This window comes from Dufourea novaeangliae, unplaced genomic scaffold (genome assembly GCF_001272555.1).
Source record: "Dufourea novaeangliae isolate 0120121106 unplaced genomic scaffold, ASM127255v1 scaffold8, whole genome shotgun sequence".
NCBI lineage: Eukaryota > Metazoa > Arthropoda > Insecta > Hymenoptera > Halictidae > Dufourea > Dufourea novaeangliae.
This window is the reverse complement of record NW_015373923.1, coordinates 469,910-491,803: the sequence shown is the minus strand read 5'-3', so window position 1 is coordinate 491,803 and position 21,894 is coordinate 469,910. Positions and strand designations below refer to the sequence as shown.

The following is a 21,894-nucleotide window of genomic DNA, read 5'->3' as shown; positions in this document are numbered from 1 at the left end:
TACGGGGCCTGGCGGAAGAGGTCCAGACGTCACATTTCAAACCGGTGACTTGTGAACCGTTCGTTTGTGTGTGTGCTCTATGGCTCTCAATGTGAACGTGTTGGTTCGGGAATCGGAACACGCGCCAATCGAACGGGGATCTGTCTCTCTGTGTGATGGTGTATGGTGCGATTTTGTTGGACTGAAAAAGAGTGTTCAGGGTTAGATGGTGGTTCCGCGGATGTGTCCGCGTACCCAACACGTTTTTTCACTCTCCGCGAGTATCTCTACCGATTATCAGTGAACCATAGACGCAAATATTGTAGGATTCAAGGACAGACATCAATGACGTTTCATCGAGGGTTATAGGGTTCCAGGGAACAGTTCACGCGAGGGAGAGAAAGAAAGACGCGTGTCGGCTACGGTAGAACCTAATAGAAAAGGCGGTCGTGCTCGTCGCGGCGATTCTATTTAATCGCGAACGCGAACGGCTTCGCTCCAATTCGGCTTGGTTATGTATAGAATCGCCTAGATATTCGCGGGTTGTCGCGGGAATTATAACACGGCGATCAACGGTGGAACCCGAACAAGAATCATAACCGGTCGAACACACAGAGGAGGCCGATGGGGCACGATCTCGATGTGTCCTTCGACACCGGGAACCGTCCGTCGAACGTTTCCGAAATCTCAACCGGTTACACGGACGCCTATATGACCACGGAATCCGCCTCGCGTTTCGTCGACGTTCGCCGCGGCGTGAAACTGGTTTCACGGTTGTAGTTCGTCCCCAACGATCATTGTCTCGGCATCCGCCCGTGTTTTTCCTCCGATCGGTCGCGGCGGATTCCTCGAAGATGTACAGGCCGCGGGACAAGAACCGATCGTCGAACGACACGAGTCGAGTGCCAATTGTATATTTTTTAATTTCATAACATTTTAACCTTTCTTTTTGTAAGGAAGATACACTTTGCATGATTATGATTCATTTTTTTGTTCTAAATTCATTGAAACAGTCGTAATGTCAATTCTGGCCCACCAGTGTGATAGCCAGAATCGTATGCACAGTTATAAGGTGAATCAAGCTGTTGTTAGATTATCGAGAATACCTGGTCTGTTGAGACTCGAGAATACAGTCGATAATCATAATCACCGATCGATCACCGCGACGATTAATCGATTCACGATTACTATTACTCGTGATTGAAACTCTGTGTAGCATCATAAGACCAGAAACAATTTCCCTTTCTTTACGGCGATCAAAGCACCCAAGGTTGAACAGCGCCGACGAATCGACCAACAAAAGGCGGACCAGTTTCATTGAGGGAAACGAGGGGATCGTTGTTGCTCAAATTCTGTTGATCATCCCCGTTAATCGCGACTATTTACGTAACAGCTGTTCCGAATACTTTCCGCTGGTGGAAGACGAAGAGAGAAACAAAGAGAGAGAGAGAGAGAGAGAGAGAGAGAGCAAGTTCGTAACTTCGTCGGGCAACTGAACGGATTATGCTCGTTGATTGTGTAGAACGAAAAGTGGAAGTACCGGCGCGGAGAGCAGCCCAGTTTGAAACTTCATAGAGAACGCCAGTCCGTTCATTCGTTTTCGCAACCCTCCGGAACGAAACTTAAAGGGGGTGGCACGGGAATCTTCGAGCTCCGGTTACGGGAAAAGGTGAATCCGGCATAACCGCTCAACAAGTTAGAAAACGAGCATTAATCGTGTCCTTTGAATCGTCCTTGAATCCCCCAACCCCTTTCTTCCTCGTCGGGAAACGAATTAACATAAACGACAACAAGGTAACTTTTCTGCGATTAATCACCGAATCAAATAGCCGAGAAAAGTGAACAGAGATGATGCGAGAAAGAGCATTTATGAAATTCAGGAAAAAATGCAATTCCATACACACTGTAAAGTGTAATGAATACCCAACGGTCCCCGAGTATCGATCACAGAAACGACCCATCGTGCCTTCAAAAGGGTCTCAACGCCCCACAGAGTTTTCGGGACGGAATTCCATTTGAAAAACATGGAAACATTCGCCAACAGTCCGCGCTTTTCCAATCTTTACCGTCCCTCAATACCGTGCAACGGACCTTGGATGCGCCGTTCGTTTACAGTTCCGATTATTTTCCCACCTCGGAACGCGCGAGAACACCGATAAATAAGTCTTAAATAACGCGCAAACATCTGATATTTGCCGGTCGGATATTTTTTCGTCCGCGGGGCGGATAAATATAACCGGGGGTCCGGTCGGTCGACGTTTGCTCGCGTAATCACGGCCATTACGATAAACGTTCCTCCTCCCCCCACCCCGCCTTCGACCGGAAATCCAACGTCGCTTCCGACGCCGAGACGAAACACGCGTTTCGCTGCCTGAGGATCCGTTACTTTCCGGACACCGTGTGCACGGTTGGCGAGGACCCGCGGCTTGTTCGGTGCCTCTCGTTGCACGGTCTCTGCGGGGAATGCCAGCCAGCCCGCGTAGGTGTAAACCCGGGTGCGCGAGTGTTGGTCTAGGGCGTCCTCCGGTTCCTCGCGCGGAGGTACACACAGACACACACACACACTCGGGCGGCCGATGGCGCATCTAGCCCAAGGTGTACAGGTCGAGTCACGTAGCTGGTCCACCCTGATTATCGTACGTGATGATTTGGAAGAATTTTGCATATTTCTTGGCTAATTGGACATGGAAAAACACCATAATTCCGTGCTTTAGCCACATTGATTTTCCGTTTCTACATAGGAAGAAATTAGGCGGTGATTCTGTTTAGTGCTTTTGGCAATCGCGTTCAACGGAACTATGTACCTGGTCTTTTACCACTTATCGTCGATTCTTTGGGTAACGACAGGTCGTAGACCGATCCCACAGTGTAGAAATTTGTATAGAAAGGGGGAATATAGACTTATTTTCCGATGGTGCATATAAATCACATAAATTATACAATCATCACGGTGTGGGGCTCTTGAGACCGTAAAGCCAATTAGACCTAGATGTGGACGTCTAGGGGTTAGCAGGTTGGCGCCTGTCGTCGTAGATCTGCATTACGGGCGGCGGATCTTAAGCCATACAAGCCAAAAATCGAGTGCTAGCATGTTAATAAGTAGACTAAATCCGTCCGAGCTTTAACTTTACGACATACACAAAGTGACTTTTGATCACGATCTGATCGTCGATTCGACAAAGTCCTGTTCTAAATACCCGCGAAGGGATAAAGTTTTACGGTCAATCAACCCGGAAAATGATCAGGGTGAGGTAGTGTCGTATATGGTTCAGCCTGTAGAAACGGCGGTATGGGACCAGGTACTATCTAGCATGTAGTAATACCGGGTACTAGGTACGTACGCGCCGCGGACGCCAAATAGTGGTTCGCATATTCAGAGAGATAGCGACGTCGCTCGGTGCGATCGCCCCTGATTTAGGCCTCGTTCCCTATCTCTGCCTCTCTCATTCCCCTCTGTTCCCTGCCGCTTACCTCCTCTCTCTCTATATATATATATATATATCTCTCTGTCCCTCTTGCTCTCACTTCATCCTTCCTCCTTTCGTTCGCCCTCGGTCGTTCCATCTCCCAACGCGCGCGCCAACACACTCAAGACCCCCGGCGTGTGTACCCGTCGAGGTATTTGCCCCGTGTGTGTGGTGTGTGTATACATATATATGCGCGCGGTGTGTGTGTGTGTGTGTGTGTAGAGTGTACGTGTGGCACAAGGGGGCACACATAGCACTCTGGTCGCGTCCACGGATAACGTCCTCGATACGGCGGCCAGCAGCAGCGGCGAGCACGACATCGAGGCGTCCCGAAAAGCGCTATCTCGCGGCACCCGGCTCGAAGCCGACCAATCAGCGCTTCGATCCGCGCTTTCGACCGCGTCGCGCTTTGATCATGTGTATATACGTATATACATACGTATACATATATATGCACACATACATACACAGAGCGCGGCGGCGGACCGATACCCCACGAGTGAGCATCGTCTCGGCGTAAATCACGTCCGCCGCGCCGCTGCTCGGGTCCTCTTCCGTGACCGTAGAACGTCGGCGGCTAGGGGCGGGGAACCAACCGAGGCAAATTATCAGACGCGGAATTAAAGGTTATTTTCTTTTTTTCAGCTTTCGAAATCGCACCCGAACCCCGTTTCTCCGCGATCATCGTTGACACACGTTTATTCTTTGTTTCGTCGGTGATCACCGTGTAAACACTGATGCTTTTTTCGAACTGAAAATATAAGATGTAAACCTTTGGAAAATTGTACGCTGGAATAAGGACATATGGGTGAAGAGTTAATAGGTGAAACTTTCGTAAACGTGGGCCAGAATATGTACCCTCATGGGAAAACTCGGCTGCCGCTAGGCGAAAAAATGGCGTACGAGAAGTGCCTTCTACCACTTGATTTGAATAATGTTAAATCGAATGTTAATTTGACATAAATTTCAGTAATTCCCAATACCAAGTGGTAGGAACATTCTAGGAGGCCCTTCCCCTACGTCACTTTTTCCCATAGCGGAAGTTGAGTTTGCTCATGGGTGGCCCAAGCATCACTACCTTCGTATGTTTTTTTTTAACGTTGACAACCAGCAACCTTGGTTAAATAAACTACTATTCGTGCGCAGGTTATCGCTCTTCAGCCGGTAGAGGTAGAAATTACGTTTTGAGAAGCGTGTAGTTAATTGGCGAGACCACATTTTCCCTTGGTTGCATAAAACGAAACGCCAGCTGCAACGCATCTTTTGGCAAGTGAAAAAAATTCATATCTACGTTGAAATGTTAAATGAAATAACGTTGGTTAAGGTGCCACCGAGGTTCAAGCGCGGCGTGTAAAACGTTGAATTTACACGATTTTCATTCCGTTCGAAAAGAGAACTTCTAACCGCCGGAAGTTTCGTCGGGACAATTTAACTGTCAGAGCGTTAACCAATTATGGAATCGAATACTGAAAGTTACTAATTTTAAAAATCACACACGGAAAACACGTAATCACAGAGGTTAAGTGATTATGTACAGTGGCCGTGGTTGGGTTTCATTTGTTGCGTCATTAAAATTCACACGTTGAAATAACGTTGCTGGGCATTGCCATTAAGGAGAAATGGTTTTCGAATGGTAACGGTGAAATCGCATTGACGATCGTTTCGGCGAACTATATAACGGGCTGTGACGCGACCATATGGCTATATTGCAGCGGAGAACGGTTTCGCGATCGAATATAAGTATCGGTCATACGATAATACCTCGCAAAAAGGCCGCGGGAACCTTGAAAACAGTTCCGACATTTTCGATATTTTCAACGAACCGATCGTTATAAACCCGCTGTATCGCGCCGTCGATAAAAACCATCGGGGGCTGACGTCGTTCTATCCACTTTAAACGATTCCGTGGCACGGGAAAGTCTCTTCGAATCTTCACGTCGAGCAAATCAACTTTGCCGCTTGGGAAAGTAAGTTGTATGTGAAATTTATCGAGCGCACACCGAACCATCGCCGTGTGCGTGAACGTGCGAACGTTTCGCATAATTGCTCGACGCGTACACTGCGGCTGAGCGACCTAATGCTCGATCGTATACCGCCTTATACTTTCCCAACCGGATTATTCTCGTATTTAATTCGACCGAATGCCGTTCGGTATGTGATGACAGTGATATTAATCGTACGTGGTAGGATTCTCCCATTGTTGTTTAAATCTGTCCTTGTCATTCCCTGAACTAATAGGGGTTTCCGCGTGTCGCGTGTTATATTTACCAAGTGAATACACATAGTTTCATGGAATACATTGACAGAATCAAAACTGTACATATCACGGAGAAAGAGGTTGCCAATTTAGATTTACGAATCGATGGTGAACGGTCGAATGAAAATTACAGACGACCGAGCATAATCAAGCCGATGTTTTCGAGGCGTACCGGAAAGAAGTTTCTCCCGGCGAGCATGTTCCGCTTTAAAAACACGTCTGCAGACGGGTCACGCGACGGGAAGAAAAGCTTCGATCACCGCGATTAAAACGAAAAAACGAGCTAGGGAGTAGGAGGAGAAGGAAGGGTCTCGATCTCGCTGAATTTTCCGGCGACGTGATGTTAAATCGTACAAGGGGGCGTATTTATAGTGGCGGCCGCGTGTCGTATATTTCGCACAATATTCACGGGTACGGCGGGTTCCGCCGTGTGGCTGTAAATTATCGCGGCCTGGACGACGTAAGTTGATGGTTGAGAAGCACTGAGCGCAGCTGCCGCGGCGCGGCGGCGGTATCTCCGCGTTGTCTGCTACCTCACACCCTCGTCTTGTCGTCCCACGTGGGTGCCGGTCGAAGGGGTCGCGCGGAACGAGGGTGACGAGGGCGCGGGGAAGCGAGCAGGCGTTTGGGGTGGTGGAGGGGCCGAAGGGGGTGGGGTATACAACGCCAATGGGCGAGGAAGCGGGACCGTGGGCGACGGGAAGGATGAGGGGAAGGAGAGGGAGGGTAGGGTGAGGTTAGGTTGGGTGGACAGAGGGGGCGGAAGTGGGTGAAGGGGTCGAGGGATAGCCGCCGCCACCACCCACTGACCATCTCTGCCCTACCCTGGCCCAGGCAACGCGTTCTCGCAAAAAAGATTGCCCTCTCCCCTGCTCCAAGACACGAAAGGGCGAATCGCCCCTTCGACGATCCCGTAACACCTTCAGGATTTTAGAAATTTGTTCGAAACGGGGATGGAACATTCGAAAACCACGAGATCGTTTGTTTCTTTCTGTAAAGAGATGACCGAGGGAAATATCTTTTTTCTTGTTTGGAAAACCCTAGGTTAAGTCTTTTAACGGATTTAATATCGTGCGCGCCTTTTTTTTTACGTCCTACTGATCTCCTTTCCTTTTATTCGACTGTTGCGTCCTTCTCTTTTTACACCACTCGGCGATTCCCGCGGTACGATGCAGTAAATTTTACGCGTACTAGATCATAATACAGTGACGTAGGTCAGGGACCGGGAATACGCACGAGTTGCCACGTGCTCGTCGGTATGTTTCAATGTGTACTCTTCCCGTGTCCGACGATTAGCAGCTGTGTGTGCGATACATTTACTCTTTGGTATTGTTATTATTATTACTTCTGCGTTTTCACGTGAGACTAACGGGTAACTGGGAAGTCCGTCCGAATTCAACGACCGTTGGTAAGATAGAACGGATAAACAGGAATCGAGATCAATGTGGTGGTGCTTCGAGCGCTCTGTATTATCAATTACCGATACTTCGAATTATCGACTGATAAAGATTTTTTACTTGATCCTGTTCACAGCCTAATAAATTACGTTCTCCTACCTGGATGCAAAAATTCCATAAAGGCAATTGCTTCGAATGTGCAACGTTTCTGACAAGTTTGCTGTTAGGGCAAGGGTACAATGCGTTTGTGGTAAGCGGCTGCGCATCTAGGGAGCAAACCACGTGTGACTTGACGAGAATCGCGTACCCCTACAAGCGACAACCGGAACCACCACCTCGTTCGCCGGTAGAGATTGAGATTTCGAAATATAAACTCGAATCGCCTGCGGAATATAAAAGTCAATTTTTGGCGGAACTGGAGGAGGAGGAGCAAAGAAAATTGCAAGAGAAATTAAAACGACAAGAGGAAGAGCAACAGAGATTAATTGAAGTATGTAATGGAAATCATTGTTATCCATTGCCACTATCCCACTCTATTACGATTCCCATCCATTGTCTAAAAATTATTTCGATGTTTAGGAATTGGAGCAGTCTCCTTTAGATAAACATTGGGGGTTCAGAGTACACGCTTGGGTAGCGATTCTACCAGAGTTAGGAGGACTGAGAGACCAAGAATTCTCTGGACCACTTTTTATCGAACCCTCCACCGGTGTATCCTACAATTCGCTGGATACAGACGAACTGTACTTGAATGTAGAAAGCATATGGAACGATCAGAATTATTGGGTGAATATGCAATCGTCTTCAGTGTCATGCTCAAACATAATATGGGACCTAACGAAATTGGAACTGTGGGAACACGTACTTCCCGGGGAACCGTGGACAATGCGGGGAATAGGAGAGGCGATCGATGAGGATTCAGCTATACTACAGGAGAAACATTTAGACATGCCGATCTCTTATGTACAGGAGATACAGATCACTGACGAAGGTATTGTAGATTACACATACAAAATATATTTTAATTTTTAAACAAATTAATGCAGTTTAATTGTTTAGAATATGAAAGAAGATATCCGAACGGCATGAAAACGATATTTTACAAGAAAACAAAGGTTGATCTTTATACGCCGTACTTGCACCTGGATGGTTTGATAGAGAGGATAACCAAGTACGATGATTACGATTACCTGAATCTTATAGAGTACGAGGAATTATACGTGAACAGATCAGATCAGCTTGTAAAATGTAAGAAAAATCTGACCAATGATTCTGTTATTGATTTTTATGAAAGAGGTCGACCGGATCAATGCAAAGGTATAATTCCAAGATTTTATCGTTAGTTTCTTTTTATTTGTTGGTGATCTAAATTGCAGAACATCGGTATTTCGGAAATGGTCCCGATACAGTGGACATGGAACGCATTTTGGAATTTTATCATGTTGCTCGTATCGATGGGCTTTCGCGGTTAGAAATGCATCCGAATTACTTGACACAACACTTTGTCGATCGTGATGATTTCTTGTATTATAGGTAGGTAATAATATCGCATGTAAATCACATGAATGCAAAATATATCAACAGCAGAGACTCGTAATGCTATCTGCGGCAACATGTCCAAGCTACATGCCAGTTGGTACTTCATCGTTGTCGTCAGATGACATCACTGTGTATCTTAAAAGTTTTGTTAAAAATTTAAATATTGTGCGTTGCTCTGTACACAAAATATTCTGTAATATACCCCAATGATAAAACTAGAGTTTCAATCGGCTTGAGAACAGGCACGCAGAGTTTTCTCAGGAGCGGAATATCCCTTCGTCTAACGATATACACTACCGGGAGATATCGGTAAGGTCGAATTCGACGTTTTGGTAGAATCAGCATTTGTTGACGTATAGTTCAAATTATAGAAGATCCTTGAAGAATTTAACAGAAACGAAACAGTAAAAGCCAGTAAGGATGTCGCGATTCGTGAGTTTGCTATCGGTGAGAACGAAATACGACTCACGTACCATTATGAACCAGGACAATACAGCAGAGCTACCAGAATGTACATAAAACCACCGCTGGCGGAAAGGGGTGACCGCTTAGTGTTGAATCCCACTATGACACAAGGATATAATGTCAGCTTCTGAACAATTTTGTTAGTAACAGTTGTTTGTAACAGAGCTACATATATTATTTTGTGAATATTTATAGCCTTCAAATGTACCTGACAAAACTGTTGAATTACTTTATGAGCTGGAGATGCAACTTAAGCAGGAGGATCGATCTATATCTTACGTCAGAGGTACCGAAGTAGAAGTATCGAACTTCCTGAAAATCAGAGACGACGAATACTTATCACCGAAGTTATTGGTATCTGTATTTAACAAGACCCGAGACGAGGAAACTGTGACTGAAATTATGGTACTGAACCAACAACGATAAATGTTTTGACCCGTTACTGACATAGATTAATATTTCGGATTATTGAACACAGCATGATTGGTCACGCGTTCAAAGTAAAAAATCCATGATGGACACGGTAGATTATTTGAAACCGTATTTAGCGCGTTTGGGGAATCCTGATGAATTATCCATGCAGCAAGCATTTATACTACGAAACCAGTGTCTCAACGATTATAAACAATTACTCATAGACAGAGCAAATAAGATCCTGCATAAATTTGATGAAGATTCGCAGAAAGTGACAAAAATGCAAGAAAAATTATTGTTCCAGGTGAAATATTTTTCTGTTTTTTCAAGAGAATTATAGAGAAGAATTTTTTTATACAAACTCTTTCCACAGGCCAATGAATTAACCCGCGAAGAAGAGGAGCAAATATTAGAACAAATGAATGAAATCAATTTCAATATGATGACTTTAGAAACCCGACTGAATCGTCACAAAAATCTAGTTCCAGCGCGATACAAAATGTTGGTGAATCACTTGGAACAAAATTCTCACCTCGCGACCTTTCGGAGTACATTTCCTTCTTTCATATAAATCAAAAAGTCCGTTGAAATATTTATATATATAAATGAGTATATTTATTGAAAAGACCAAGAACCCATTTGTCCAATGCAACGGCCTGAAATATATTTTAAGAATAAATCTGTGGAATCCTTAGAGAATAGTTGATATCTTGTACATTAATACCTTCGTCGTCGAAGGTGGCCAACGTAAATTTACTAAGTTTATTCGTGAAGCTTCCTGTATTGGACCCTATCGAGTGATCCGTTAAACGGTCGACATTCGCAACATCACCATTAGCCCCGTGGCGACGTTGTTCCTCGGTGAATCCAGAAATTAACGTATCCATCATTATTGCCTAAATAATAATCATTGATTACGATACTTCGTTAGACAGGGTGCGATCGCAATAACGGTACAAACAGTTTAGTAGAAATAAAGCATACTTGTCTCGAGAATACTTGTAGAATCTTATAAACGCGTGCTCCGTTCTCTCGTACTGGGAACTGTAGAAACAGACAAGGCAGGCAATCCAGATTGCCTTCGTCAGAGGGCTTTGCCATTTCCCAACTAAGCTCTGAGTACCTCAGTCCCAATAATAAACTCTGTACAGTAGTTAGTATCGAATTAGCATGCACTTAACAACTGGTCATGAATTAAGATTCCTTACACATTGCATGTCATCCACAATGTACACTCCTGACGAATTAATGGCTATCAGAACTTGCATATCGCGGTTCGTGATCCACGATGCTAGACCTCTTACAGGACGCTCAATCTGTCCTTGGAAAAACGCTGCGCCATAGCATGGTAAACTCCAACAAAACTCCAAATATTTTCTGATCAGTTTTCTTGGATTTGCATTAGTCCCCGTGTGATTGGGTATCCGTTTGTACTGTTCAAGAAGACGTGCCTCCGGTGCTCCCTTCCCTCCTACCAGTCCTAATCCGAGACCCAGCCCCAGCAACAAACTAGGAGAAGTGTAATGGTGAGGTAAAAATCTACCACGATGCTTTCTGAAAAACGCTAATGTATGGCTCTGTGGATTGTACGGGCCTAGTTCGATACGTGCTTGCAGGGCACCCAAACTTGCATACCGTGCTTGACCTTCGCACGGATATCGCCCTAGAATCATTTTCATATTACATTTCTATTTTCAATTCACACTTGTAGTTATAACACTATGAAATACCATCTAGATCAATCAAATGTCTCGTACAGATTCTCACCTTGCAGCACATTATTTCTAGCTTCTGCATACAACAATTCCAACACCTTAGCTTCTTTTATTTGCTCTTCATCTATTCTAGAAAGGAACACATTTCGTCTAAGACACAGCAAGGGTTCCTCGTCCGACTCCTTGCTCTGGGAACTGTATTTTCTCACTAAACGATTCCATTTTGCAGCCATTTCTATGGGCTTATGATTTGGACGTAGTTGAACTTCTAGACTTGAAGAGCAGAGCCACAAAGCAAACACTGTTTGCCCAGTGAGCAATGAAGTTCTTGATAATCCTAGTTCCCCCTCTGACTGTATTACAGCCAAAATTTGATGCGCAGTAAAATTTTGTTCAATGTCCATTATTAAGAAAACTCCAGTCACTAAGTACACAGCTATTCGAACAGTAGGTCTACCTACATTCAGATACTGTGGCTGATTCACTATCATTGCTGAAGGAAGGAACATTGTTTATGTGTAAAATCATTTCGTTATATTACTAATATTATTACTTACTAGCTGATGTATGCCCATCAGGCTTATAATCATTCTGATAACGACGAATTGGTTGCCCTCTTCGAATAGTGCAATCCTCTTGTGCTTCCATGCCTTTTTAATTTCTATTTAGCTTTATATAATGTATACTAAACATTGTACTGTGTGCACAATTCAACTATTCAGGGAATCTTGTAATAATATGCAATATTTCATTTACATTTTATGCTATTATTGGTAAATACTGCCACTGAGGGTGCTGTCATGATCATTGCTGTGATGTGGACAGTATATAGTGCTTTATACAGTAATATAATTGCGATATTTATGTCAAAAAAAGATAATTGTTAATTATACTTATTGTGCTGAAGAAATGGTTCTGCTCTGTGTAATAAAAACTGTTATTAATTCCGACAAGGTACTAAATCAAAATACTGCTCTGCTGCCATCTAAAGCAAGAGACCAGTTATTGATTATTTTAGTCCGGTAGTTTGAGGCACCTTAGCGGTAAGGTATTTCTATTTCTCTTTTTAATGAAAAATACTTCGAGAAATATTAAAACGTAATTATTTTATGCAGTATATATTATATCGATTCTCGGGCAATAATAGATACTGTATAAAATGACTTTATTAACTCTATTATCTGTGTTAGATACAAATTATACAATATAAACATTGTAATACAAGGTACAAAGTAGTTCTTTATTTTTCCGCTTCCTTTTTATTCTTATATCTCTATTGGTTCATTACACTCTACAAGGTCAATAAACATTAATCTTGCAGTTTCATTTTTCACAGTACTTTCAGAGGCTAAACATCTGCAAACGTGAAGACTGAATTTCAGCCTTTAAAAGTGATGTACTCTTTTGAAAGCAATGTCACTTTTAAAATAACTCATTCTCTATAATCAAAAGAAATGCATGAGAAAGAAATTTTGTAGAACTGCAATAGAATTAATTCTGTTTTTACATAAATTCTTAATTAATACAATCGTCAACTTTTAAGATTTATATTAAGTCCGCTACGTTCATTGGCATCTCGTCGATTTGTGTCGAGTAATATTGTTCAATGTCTCTCAGAATCCTGATGTCATCGGTTTTGACAAAATTGATAGAGACACCCTTTCTGCCGAAACGACCCGATCGACCTATTCTATGAATGTATAACTCACGATTGTTGGGTAAGTCGTAATTGATCACAAGGGACACTTGTTGAACATCTATTCCTCTTGCCCATACGTCGGTTGTAATTAACACACGACTATAACAGAAACAAAAAACAATGTAAACCAAACAAAAGATTCATTTGTAATGCAACATTATTGTATACGTGTTTGAAAATGTACCTCTGACCAGATCTGAATTCTTTCATAATATTGTCTCTTTCCTTCTGAGGCATATCTCCGTGCATAGAACAAACTGTGAAATTAGCCTCCCTCATTTTTTCCGTCAACCAATCCACTTTGCGTTTTGTATTACAGAAAATTACTGCTTGTGTTATTGTCAATGTATCATATAAATCACATAATGTATCGAATTTCCATTCTTCCCTTTCTACAGCGACAAAGAACTGCTTTATTCCTTCCAATGTCAATTCATCACTGCAAGCAATTATAAATGATTACAAATTGACGCACAATGCTGGATTAAATTTAGAAAAATTGACCTACCGTTTGACCAGAATACGAACAGGATCTGTCATAAATTTACTTGTCATTTCAAGAATTTCGTGTGGTAATGTGGCAGATACTAATACCACTTGGGTTGCAGGTGGCAAATATCTATATACATCGTAAATTTGTTCTTTGAAACCCTTATTCAACATTTCGTCAGATTCATCAAGGACTAACATTTTTATTGCTCTGGTCCTGAGAACTCTCCTTTTTATCATGTCTGAAAATATTGTTGTATTAGTTAAACACAATTTCTATATATTTCATTTTAAAAAATTGACTCTCAAGCAATCTTAGTTAGACTTAAAGTCTATATAATACAAATTATATAATGATAAAATATTATATGTAATTATTCAATTAAGCTGTGATACACTTTTTTGCTGAAAGTTATCAGTTTATGTTACAACTTCGATACTATTGAAAAGCCTAAAAATACTGTTATTTATTTGAATCAGTTCTAGAAATTAATTCTATTCACCAGTCAAGTATCACTTTTGTGGTATCCTAGCAAACTACTAGTTATATATGCATCCAATGGTAACCAATGTGTTAATTAACAAGGCTACATGTGTTACATATTTACCAAATACTCTGCCAGGTGTTCCAGATACAACATGTTGCCCATAATCTAGTTTCCTGATGTCCTCACCAAGATTAGTACCTCCAATACAAGCATGACATTGAACATTCATAAAATCTCCCAATGCTAAAATGACTTTCTGTATCTGTGTTGCCAATTCTCTTGTAGGAGACAAGACCAGAACTTGTGTCTCTCTGACTTGTGTATCCAAAGACTGTAATATGGCAATCGAAAACGTTGCCGTTTTTCCTGTACCAGATTGAGCTTGTGCGATCACATCTCGTCCCTTCATTATAGGCTTGATGGATCGTTGTTGAATCGCTGATGGTTTTTCAAAGCCTACAATCGAAACATTGTTTCATGTGTAAATAGAACGAGCAATAATGACGAAACAAAATCGGCAATCGTTGGCAACTAACATCATTGCGTACATTAATTCAAATTTATGAAACGAAAAGTAGGCAAACAGGTTATGTTTATACACAACGAAAAACGCAGAATTATGATAATACCATAAGCGTAGATTCCCCGCAACAACTCATCTCTGAGTCCCATATTATCGAAAGTAGGTATAACCTCCACATCTTCGCTGGTCTCAAATTCGACATTCGACAAATCTTCAGTTTGCGCGACGCGACGTGATTTTACTTCCGCCATTTTTGCCTGTAACACGATGGACTGTAAATGTAAATGATGTGAAGCTTGTGGGATTCCAGTACATACTTCGAGTAGGTTAGACAACATAATCCATAAGCCTAAATTTGTTCTTGGCCAGACTGATGGAAGTTCCTTAAAGTTATATTGTTGTGTATCAGCCATATTATTTTATACATTTATTCGCATTACGATGCAGCCTTTATTCTTAGGCCATTTTTCTTGGAAAAGGCGGATTCCCATTAGTATTGTAGATCATTGTAGATATTGTTGGCTCTTATAACCGCGAGTTATGACTGAAATTAATCGTTAAGTAATGTTATTATTAATATTACAAGCAACAGACGAGTAAGATTTTTATTACAAACAAAATATGATCTCGTAAATATAAAAATTGATTATTTAGATAGAAATTTTCCTCTGAGATAGGTTATGTGTCAGTTTGTTTAAATGGAAGTTAGTGCAGCTAAAATCAAAATGGATATTAACGTAACACTAGACGAACCTTTAACAAGTTACGCTTGTGTGAAACTTGTTATTGAACTTTTGAAGTATATTTTGTATCAGAAGCAACAGATACCATTCACATACGATTCGTTGACTCGACTACAAATGAGTGTAAAGCCAACTGACAGGAATTCGTCCTCTATAAGAAGAATATTGAGTTCTTTAAAAAGCGTGTCGGAAGAGTTAAGTTCTCAGTTTCATCTCAAGAATTGCAAAGTTAAAGAAATTGCTATACTGATTGGTGCTACCATAATATCACCAAAATTACATGTTAGATTGCAATTTCCATCCAATATTCTTAGTAGTGAAGAACATTATGAATGCAAGCATACATCTAGAAAGCCTTTATTAAGCCTGATGAGGTCAGTAAAAATAATTTTTATTTAATAGTTTTTTGTACCTCATTGAAGTTATTACAACACAAAATAAATGTTTTAGGTCTATGATAGGATGCTCAGAATTTCAAGATGCAATAAGTTTACCATTGAATCCAACAAACACCTTTGTACTAGTACAAAAGAGTGATAGGAACTCAGTATCTGAATTCTTTTTACCAAAGCCACAATATGTACCACCAATACGAAGTTCAAATTGTTTTGTAATCAAATTCCACCATAATAATCAAGTAAAAATAGACTGTAATTGCACTGATATAGTAAAAGTTTACAATGAAGTATGTGAGTCTGATAGCAACAAGGATGGAGACATTAATGTATTAAACAATTCCAATGAAATCATTAAAAATATTCCTTATCAGTGGTATCAGTCCAGAGAAGTAATCAAAGGATTCAAATTTATAAGATGACAATGAGACTGTTATAGGAAATTGAATGAACAGCATCCCTTCTATTAATATGAAATTTTAGACTAGTGAGGAATGATATTTTCATTCATAACAAAGTTTGTATTAGGTGTCGGTTATAAAAAACTTATTAATCATAATATTATAGAAATATATGAATAACTATAAGATTTAAGTAGATGATATCCTTGAAAGATCTTTTATGACAAAATGTTAATGGTGAAAAGTATATTGATTTATATGTTGAAGATATGTTGATTATAAATAAAATTTGTCTATAACTAAAAAATAGTTTATATAATCACATGAAATTTATAATCATCTATTATTTTGAACAACATAGGAATATTCAACATAAATAACAATAAGATATTCAACATAATAAACTATACCTAAACATTGATTTATTAAAACATATGAGTTAACATAATTTTAATAACATCAAAATATAATCTGTTTTTTGTATTTGTATCTTTTAGATCAATTTATAAAATTGATCAAGTACATATCTGTCATCCAACATGTTCATATATGTATAAATGTACATACATATATGAAATACAAATAAATGGTTTTTAACATAATCAAAATTATTGTGCCTTCACTTTGTCTGTATTCTTTTTCTCTTCTTCTTTGTCTCTGTCAGTTTTATTTAACAAAACATTATTTTCAACTTGATAAATCTTAATCTTTAAAATTCTGAAATCATTAACTTTGATTATTCTGAAAATTAATATCACCAACCCTCCTAACCAACTGCACATCATTATATACGAAAGAACCTTAAAAAGATTTAATATACAATTTAATATTTAATACTATTGTAATAATAAAGTACTTTAATATTTATAAGATGTCACCTGGAGCCAAAAGAACATTTTACATGTGTTATATTTATGGTAGTTATATCCTTCCAAATATGTTTCTATAATTTCACATTCACTGCAAATACATTTTTACTAAATTCAAATTCATGAAGTATAGTGATTTGTGTTTCATACCTCATAAGCTTCGGTATTTCATGAGTATTATTGCTTATTTCAAGGTAAATGGTGTTTAAGTTTTGCATAAATCCATCATATCCTTTTATTAGATTAACGCTAGCATATGTTGCTATTATTGCAAATATTAAATTAAAAATTGTTGCAGGAAATACAATTCTCCATGGAGCCTCAAATCTATGCAATATAATATTTAGGTCTATAGATTATCATTGACAATTAATAATTATAATTAGTTACTTACAATCCTACATCATGTCCACCTTTTCCACACATAAAAAACAAAGTAGACCATATAGTTCCAAATATGCAGGATAGGAAACATGTTATGAAATATATTTTACATCTATTTTTGTATTCATAATTGGTGATAATATGATTCCACCAATCTGCATTACTTAAATTCAAATCAAACTCATCAATTGTGTTATCTACTTCTGATTTCCCAGTTAAGGTTGAAACAGAATTTGCCCAAAGTGGACAGTTATCATGAAAGATTTGATGCTTTAAAATTGAAAATAAAAACATTAATTTCAGTTCGAAACATTGGGAGTAAAAAAGTAAATTACTTTCGTACCCATATTATGTAAAATAAAATACTGCAAATGTATCCGGTAATCGCGCTCAAAATGTAAAAGAATGCTGGCACTAGTTTCCATAACCAAGAAATTTCGGTTGCATCACGCTCGATAAGTTCCTGATATTCTTCTAAAAGTTCCATTAAGAATATCCACACAAAAATAACAGTCGTGAATGAAATTTTTTGTGTACTTTATATAAACATTACATTGGGATTTAAAGACATTACGCGCCAAACTTCGTTCGTGCCAGAAGGCACGAATTTGATTGGTCCATCAAAAGGCAGCAAAATACAAACAGCGATGCGTATAATACCGTAACTATTTTATGCATTCATAATAACGTAAACATTATTCAGTAATTAAGTGATTTCATTAGTTACATGTGTGTTATAAAAAAATTTTGTTTATCAATGGATGTTCATGAAATATTGCCACATTTTGATGATCCTCATAAAAAAATCGAGCCATATTACTTTCAATTTATACTTGGACTTTTTCTTTTATTCGAATACAATTTATTGAAAATCATGCTTAACATTAAAGAATTTTTAATTATTAAGTATATATGTATGTATGTAAAAATACTAATACGAGTATAGCATACTACGTACTGTGTAATAATCAGTTATTTCGACCAAAATCAAATAACAAATAATTCGTTTCGTAAAATGATAAATTTAAATCGATTATTTTACATAAATGTTTTTACAGTTTTTTACTTGATACTTCACGAAATACTTGTGCTATTTATAAAATAGATTGTTTATCGAATATTTTCAGCAAGTAATTTGAAAATAATGCTGTCTAAAAAGTTCTCAAAACGCCCAGGTTTGTTCTGTAAGAAGTGTTGCAGACTGATCGTGGGAGTTGGACCGAGAAACGGAGGAACGCGCGGACCGCGAACCGCCACAGTGTTGTCGACGAGAAGGATACACGAAGGCGAGAAATTCTTGTTTTTTTTTCACATCCGAACATCGAAAATCACGAGGAAAACGATGGTGGACGCACGTTCCGAAGGGTTGTCGAACGAATAAACTCGATTACCGTGGACACGTAAACCTTTCGTGGGTGAAGTGAAACACATGTGTCGGCCGAGCCGTGTTTTCCACTATAGAGTGCCCGTCCCGTGTTTGGTCCGTGAATATCTGGCGTTTAGAAAACGAAGTTGCTGGCCAGTCGTGATTATTCGCGGAAAATATAACGCGCTACGCTACGAAGACAACTATTAACGCGATCAGCCTCTTTTTCGAGATGGAATAGAACTCGTTGCAGAAGGCGGCAGTGCGTGGGTGGGTGGGTGTCTAGCGACTGCCACTCATGTATATCAAATTCCTTTTGGAATTTTACGTAAAATGTTGCTGTCAAGTCAATGATAACGCTCTTTCCAATTAAATATCCTTCTGTTTTATCTGTGCACGTTAATTGGCATGTTATCTGAACAGTTCAATTTGAGCTCAGGAAAAAATATTAGTTAAATATCAAAGCAACGCTGTTATCCACTGTCAATTTTTGCTACATGTCAGTTTGACAGTTTTCGAATGAACCAGAATAATAGAATCACATTTCTATATCATTACTGATTCTGTTGAGCCTGAAAGAAATCTGTATGTTGGGTCAATTTTGACATCATTGACAATAAACAGTTTTTCCATATCAACCAACTTGTTGCTTGGTTGTGTCATATGTATTTGATTCTATATACCAAGTTTCTTTTGTAAGAGATGCTTTCCTTAAAGTATGAAACAAGAATACTTTAGCCAGACTATCTATTGTCATTCACAGCTTAGATAAAAGGATCTTTAGAAGGTTTTACCTCATTTCTTTAACTGATATTGAGAGGCTAAAGTATGAAAGGTCAAGCGGAGAAAAATGGATATAGGTAAAGTGTCAGCATGCGTGAGAAGTCAGCAGAATGTCATGCTCACACAGGTCACGTGAGATGCACAACAGAAATGTGCTCACGTGATCCTTCTGCATTACACTCAACCCTTACCAAGGCAAATGGTAAAAATTCAAGCCCTCAGCCAACTCATCATCCAGAAACACGCATTGACAACAGTTTACTTCCAACTCCTGGTGGAAGGTTAAAATTTTTTAAAGATGGAAAATTTATTTTGGAGCTATCTCATCGTAGAGATGGTGAAAGAACTACATGGTTTCCAGTCCCAAAAAAAACATTTTGGCCACCAGCTAGTACAACTCCAAATAGGCAGGAAAGTTCTACTTCTCTTAGTGGTAAGTAAAAGAATAACATCATACTCGTATATTCTTGTAATCCTAATACTGTGATTGTATTTGCAGTGTCTGATGATAATTCGTCCGTACAATCAAGTCCTTGGCAAAGAGATCATTGTTGGAAGCAAGCAAATCCAAGACGTAGGATATCCATGGAATTTAATTTTTACTATCATAGAAATCCAAGGAACCGCGTGTGCGCGCATCCTCGCTTAATCGCAAGAAAGCGTAGACGTCCATTAGATCCTACTTCTCACCTACTTATTCCAGAATCAGTAACAAATTACACAAAACCAATACGAAAGGGAAACGGTACACCAACAGGGAAGGTTCTAAATATAATCATCGACAAATTAGCGCGCCTTCTAGATCCTAATGTCGTTTCACCTCGTAAACGAATTTTGCGTGAGTTGGAAAGAGTATCGTTAGAAGATCAAGCGTCTAAACGACGTGCAACACCACAGCCTGTTTGTACAACGAGTGCACCGACTGCGTCACCGAAACAATTATCGTCGTACAGCATAACAAGTATCTTGGGAGAAGATAAGCCAAGTCAGGAGCAAGGCTTTCTAAGAAATTTGTTGAAGCCGGATGACAGACAAACTGTGAAATACTCATCAAGTAATTCGTATCCAAGGGTACGAGTAGATCCATACATTGGTACCACGAATACACCTCTTCAACATCCACTGTATGGTGTGCCAATGTTACCTCCTGGACCATATAGAGCACCCTTATGGATGCATTATCCATCACCCGTCCATTACCCACCTACTATGCCATTGTATGCACCACCACCGCCTCACCCCCCATCTCCTCCAGTTCATCATTACAAAGACTACAGGGAACAAACTCTCACACCTCCTTCAGGTAGAACTTTGAAGACATTCTCGATTTCACTGCACAATATGTATATTGTACTAATTTTTATTATTTTACTTTATTTATTAGATATGCCTCTAAATCTGTCGAAGCATGCGGGTTGAATCTCAGGATCCTAAAAGCTGGTGCCTTATCAATGGACAAAACTGCGCAAACACTGCCCGTGCAACGACAATGCTAAATATTAGTATTTTTTTATCCATAAACAATAGTATCGTAGTAAGTAGAAACACGCAACCAGAAGGACAAAATCTGGATGCTATACTTGTACATACAAATGCATAAACTGTCAAGAGTTGGCATAGGTATTTTATTATTAATATTAAATTAAATCATGAGTAGTATTATGCAGTTTTAATTGTAATTAAAATTATGTGTGTAATACATAATTGAAACTATGTATGTATTACATACTCCTTTACTGTAGGTATGCTCACTATTTGTTTTTTCTGTTCAGTTTCAGAAAAATAAAAAATTTTAAATATTTAAATGAAGAACACATAACTGTGTTTATCATGAAATTTGTTTTATATGCGAAATTATTTTTACTACTCATGATTCGGGTACCGCGACGAAAGGAAAAGAGCATGCTCTCATCTTGTGCATCTCATTTATGCATTATCTTGTTATTCTTATTAATGTTACTGTCATTATTATCATTAATAAATGATACGACTATCCGTTTTAAAAGATTCATAAGAAAGACATAGAATTATGTACAGAACAGATTATTACCTATGTTTAGTATAAATAATTATTCCTATGAATAGTAATATGATAATAAATCTAGGTTAATAGCATCCACACAGTATACATTTATTTATATAATATTAATGAACAAAAAATTGCTTGGTAAAGACCGTGGGGTGTGCCTTAAATGATTACCTAAATTACAAGGAAGCTAAATTATGAACATTGTCACGGACGTGTATTATTATTACTACTACTATTACTATTATTACCTATGTACATATGAATATAACTTTGCGTTACGTATTTGCATCAAATCGACATATTCGTCACTATTTATTATTAGTCAGGCGCATTAGTAAACGTTTTACGCGAAAGGCAAGCTCACACAGGCTCTACAAACTAGTGAGTAATTTTACCTATTCATTTACATACACTTCTTTTTTATTAATTGAAACAGATGAAATATGTGACTGCGCGTAAGCAATTGTATAGAAAGACTAATTTCGTAAATAT

At 39.3% G+C, this 21,894-nt stretch overlaps 6 protein-coding genes across 6 annotated transcripts; 3 read left to right on the top strand and 3 right to left on the bottom strand.

The window, feature by feature from the left end:
• Positions 1–997: 997 nt before the first annotated feature.
• Positions 998–10,089, top strand: LOC107194519 (dynein regulatory complex subunit 7-like). Its single transcript, XM_015584161.1, has 10 exons — positions 998–1,051; positions 7,237–7,590; positions 7,680–8,091; positions 8,160–8,417; positions 8,477–8,633; positions 8,882–8,948; positions 9,011–9,223; positions 9,300–9,509; positions 9,583–9,822; positions 9,892–10,089. The coding sequence occupies exons 1-10, from the start codon at positions 998–1,000 to the stop codon at positions 10,087–10,089; spliced, it is 2,163 nt and encodes a 720-aa protein (XP_015439647.1).
• A 44-nt stretch (positions 10,090–10,133) lies between these two features.
• Positions 10,134–11,881, bottom strand: LOC107194921 (FERM domain-containing protein 8). The gene is made up of 6 exons (XM_015584633.1): positions 11,791–11,881; positions 11,286–11,726; positions 10,727–11,181; positions 10,503–10,661; positions 10,243–10,414; positions 10,134–10,174 (listed from the first exon to the last, which is right to left on the bottom strand). Exons 1-6 carry the CDS (start codon positions 11,879–11,881, stop codon positions 10,134–10,136), a joined length of 1,359 nt encoding a protein of 452 aa, XP_015440119.1.
• An 897-nt stretch (positions 11,882–12,778) lies between these two features.
• On the bottom strand, positions 12,779–14,786 carry LOC107194717 (eukaryotic initiation factor 4A-III). Its single transcript, XM_015584386.1, has 6 exons — positions 14,750–14,786; positions 14,539–14,689; positions 14,030–14,365; positions 13,441–13,663; positions 13,117–13,371; positions 12,779–13,031 (listed from the first exon to the last, which is right to left on the bottom strand). Exons 1-6 carry the CDS (start codon positions 14,768–14,770, stop codon positions 12,779–12,781), a joined length of 1,239 nt encoding a protein of 412 aa, XP_015439872.1. The 5' UTR covers positions 14,771–14,786.
• Positions 14,787–15,132: 346 nt separating this feature from the next.
• LOC107194929 (MAD2L1-binding protein) lies at positions 15,133–16,017 on the top strand. Its single transcript, XM_015584642.1, has 2 exons — positions 15,133–15,549; positions 15,626–16,017. Exons 1-2 carry the CDS (start codon positions 15,158–15,160, stop codon positions 15,990–15,992), a joined length of 759 nt encoding a protein of 252 aa, XP_015440128.1. The 5' UTR covers positions 15,133–15,157; the 3' UTR covers positions 15,993–16,017.
• Positions 16,018–16,579: 562 nt separating this feature from the next.
• On the bottom strand, positions 16,580–19,198 carry LOC107194518. The gene is made up of 5 exons (XM_015584160.1): positions 19,149–19,198; positions 17,568–17,760; positions 17,235–17,494; positions 16,991–17,167; positions 16,580–16,688 (listed from the first exon to the last, which is right to left on the bottom strand). Exons 1-5 carry the CDS (start codon positions 19,196–19,198, stop codon positions 16,580–16,582), a joined length of 789 nt encoding a protein of 262 aa, XP_015439646.1.
• A 151-nt stretch (positions 19,199–19,349) lies between these two features.
• LOC107194856 lies at positions 19,350–20,855 on the top strand. Its single transcript, XM_015584562.1, has 3 exons — positions 19,350–19,806; positions 19,873–20,676; positions 20,758–20,855. Exons 1-3 carry the CDS (start codon positions 19,464–19,466, stop codon positions 20,790–20,792), a joined length of 1,182 nt encoding a protein of 393 aa, XP_015440048.1. The 5' UTR covers positions 19,350–19,463; the 3' UTR covers positions 20,793–20,855.
• The last annotated feature ends 1,039 nt before the right edge of the window (positions 20,856–21,894 follow it).

What these genes read in the sequence shown, in the direction of transcription:
- LOC107194519 (XM_015584161.1), top strand. Translation starts at nt 998, where the DNA reads ATGTCAATTCTGGCCCACCAGTGTGATAGCCAGAATCGTATGCACAGT. An exon ending in AAACTGTGACTGAAATTATG is followed by an intron (nt 9,510 to 9,582) that starts GTACTGAACCAA and finishes TATTGAACACAG; the next exon opens with CATGATTGGTCACGCGTTCA. An exon ending in AAGAAAAATTATTGTTCCAG is followed by an intron (nt 9,823 to 9,891) that starts GTGAAATATTTT and finishes CTCTTTCCACAG; the next exon opens with GCCAATGAATTAACCCGCGA.
- LOC107194921 (XM_015584633.1), bottom strand. Translation starts at nt 11,881, where the DNA reads ATGGAAGCACAAGAGGATTGCACTATTCGAAGAGGGCAACCAATTCGT. An exon ending in TACAAGTATTCTCGAGACAA is followed by an intron (nt 10,415 to 10,502) that starts GTATGCTTTATT and finishes ATTATTATTTAG; the next exon opens with GCAATAATGATGGATACGTT. An exon ending in GGCCACCTTCGACGACGAAG is followed by an intron (nt 10,175 to 10,242) that starts GTATTAATGTAC and finishes AATATATTTCAG; the next exon opens with GCCGTTGCATTGGACAAATG.
- LOC107194717 (XM_015584386.1), bottom strand. Translation starts at nt 14,770, where the DNA reads ATGTTGTCTAACCTACTCGAA. An exon ending in GCGGGGAATCTACGCTTATG is followed by an intron (nt 14,366 to 14,538) that starts GTATTATCATAA and finishes TTTCGATTGTAG; the next exon opens with GCTTTGAAAAACCATCAGCG. An exon ending in AACACCTGGCAGAGTATTTG is followed by an intron (nt 13,664 to 14,029) that starts GTAAATATGTAA and finishes CAATATTTTCAG; the next exon opens with ACATGATAAAAAGGAGAGTT.
- LOC107194929 (XM_015584642.1), top strand. Translation starts at nt 15,158, where the DNA reads ATGGATATTAACGTAACACTAGACGAACCTTTAACAAGTTACGCTTGT. An exon ending in CCTTTATTAAGCCTGATGAG is followed by an intron (nt 15,550 to 15,625) that starts GTCAGTAAAAAT and finishes TAAATGTTTTAG; the next exon opens with GTCTATGATAGGATGCTCAG.
- LOC107194518 (XM_015584160.1), bottom strand. Translation starts at nt 19,198, where the DNA reads ATGTCAAAATTGACCCAACATACAGATTTCTTTCAGGCTCAACAGAAT. An exon ending in TTTTATTTTACATAATATGG is followed by an intron (nt 17,495 to 17,567) that starts GTACGAAAGTAA and finishes TCAATTTTAAAG; the next exon opens with CATCAAATCTTTCATGATAA. An exon ending in GGTGGACATGATGTAGGATT is followed by an intron (nt 17,168 to 17,234) that starts GTAAGTAACTAA and finishes TATATTGCATAG; the next exon opens with ATTTGAGGCTCCATGGAGAA.
- LOC107194856 (XM_015584562.1), top strand. Translation starts at nt 19,464, where the DNA reads ATGCGTGAGAAGTCAGCAGAATGTCATGCTCACACAGGTCACGTGAGA. An exon ending in AAGTTCTACTTCTCTTAGTG is followed by an intron (nt 19,807 to 19,872) that starts GTAAGTAAAAGA and finishes TTGTATTTGCAG; the next exon opens with TGTCTGATGATAATTCGTCC. An exon ending in AACTCTCACACCTCCTTCAG is followed by an intron (nt 20,677 to 20,757) that starts GTAGAACTTTGA and finishes TTTATTTATTAG; the next exon opens with ATATGCCTCTAAATCTGTCG.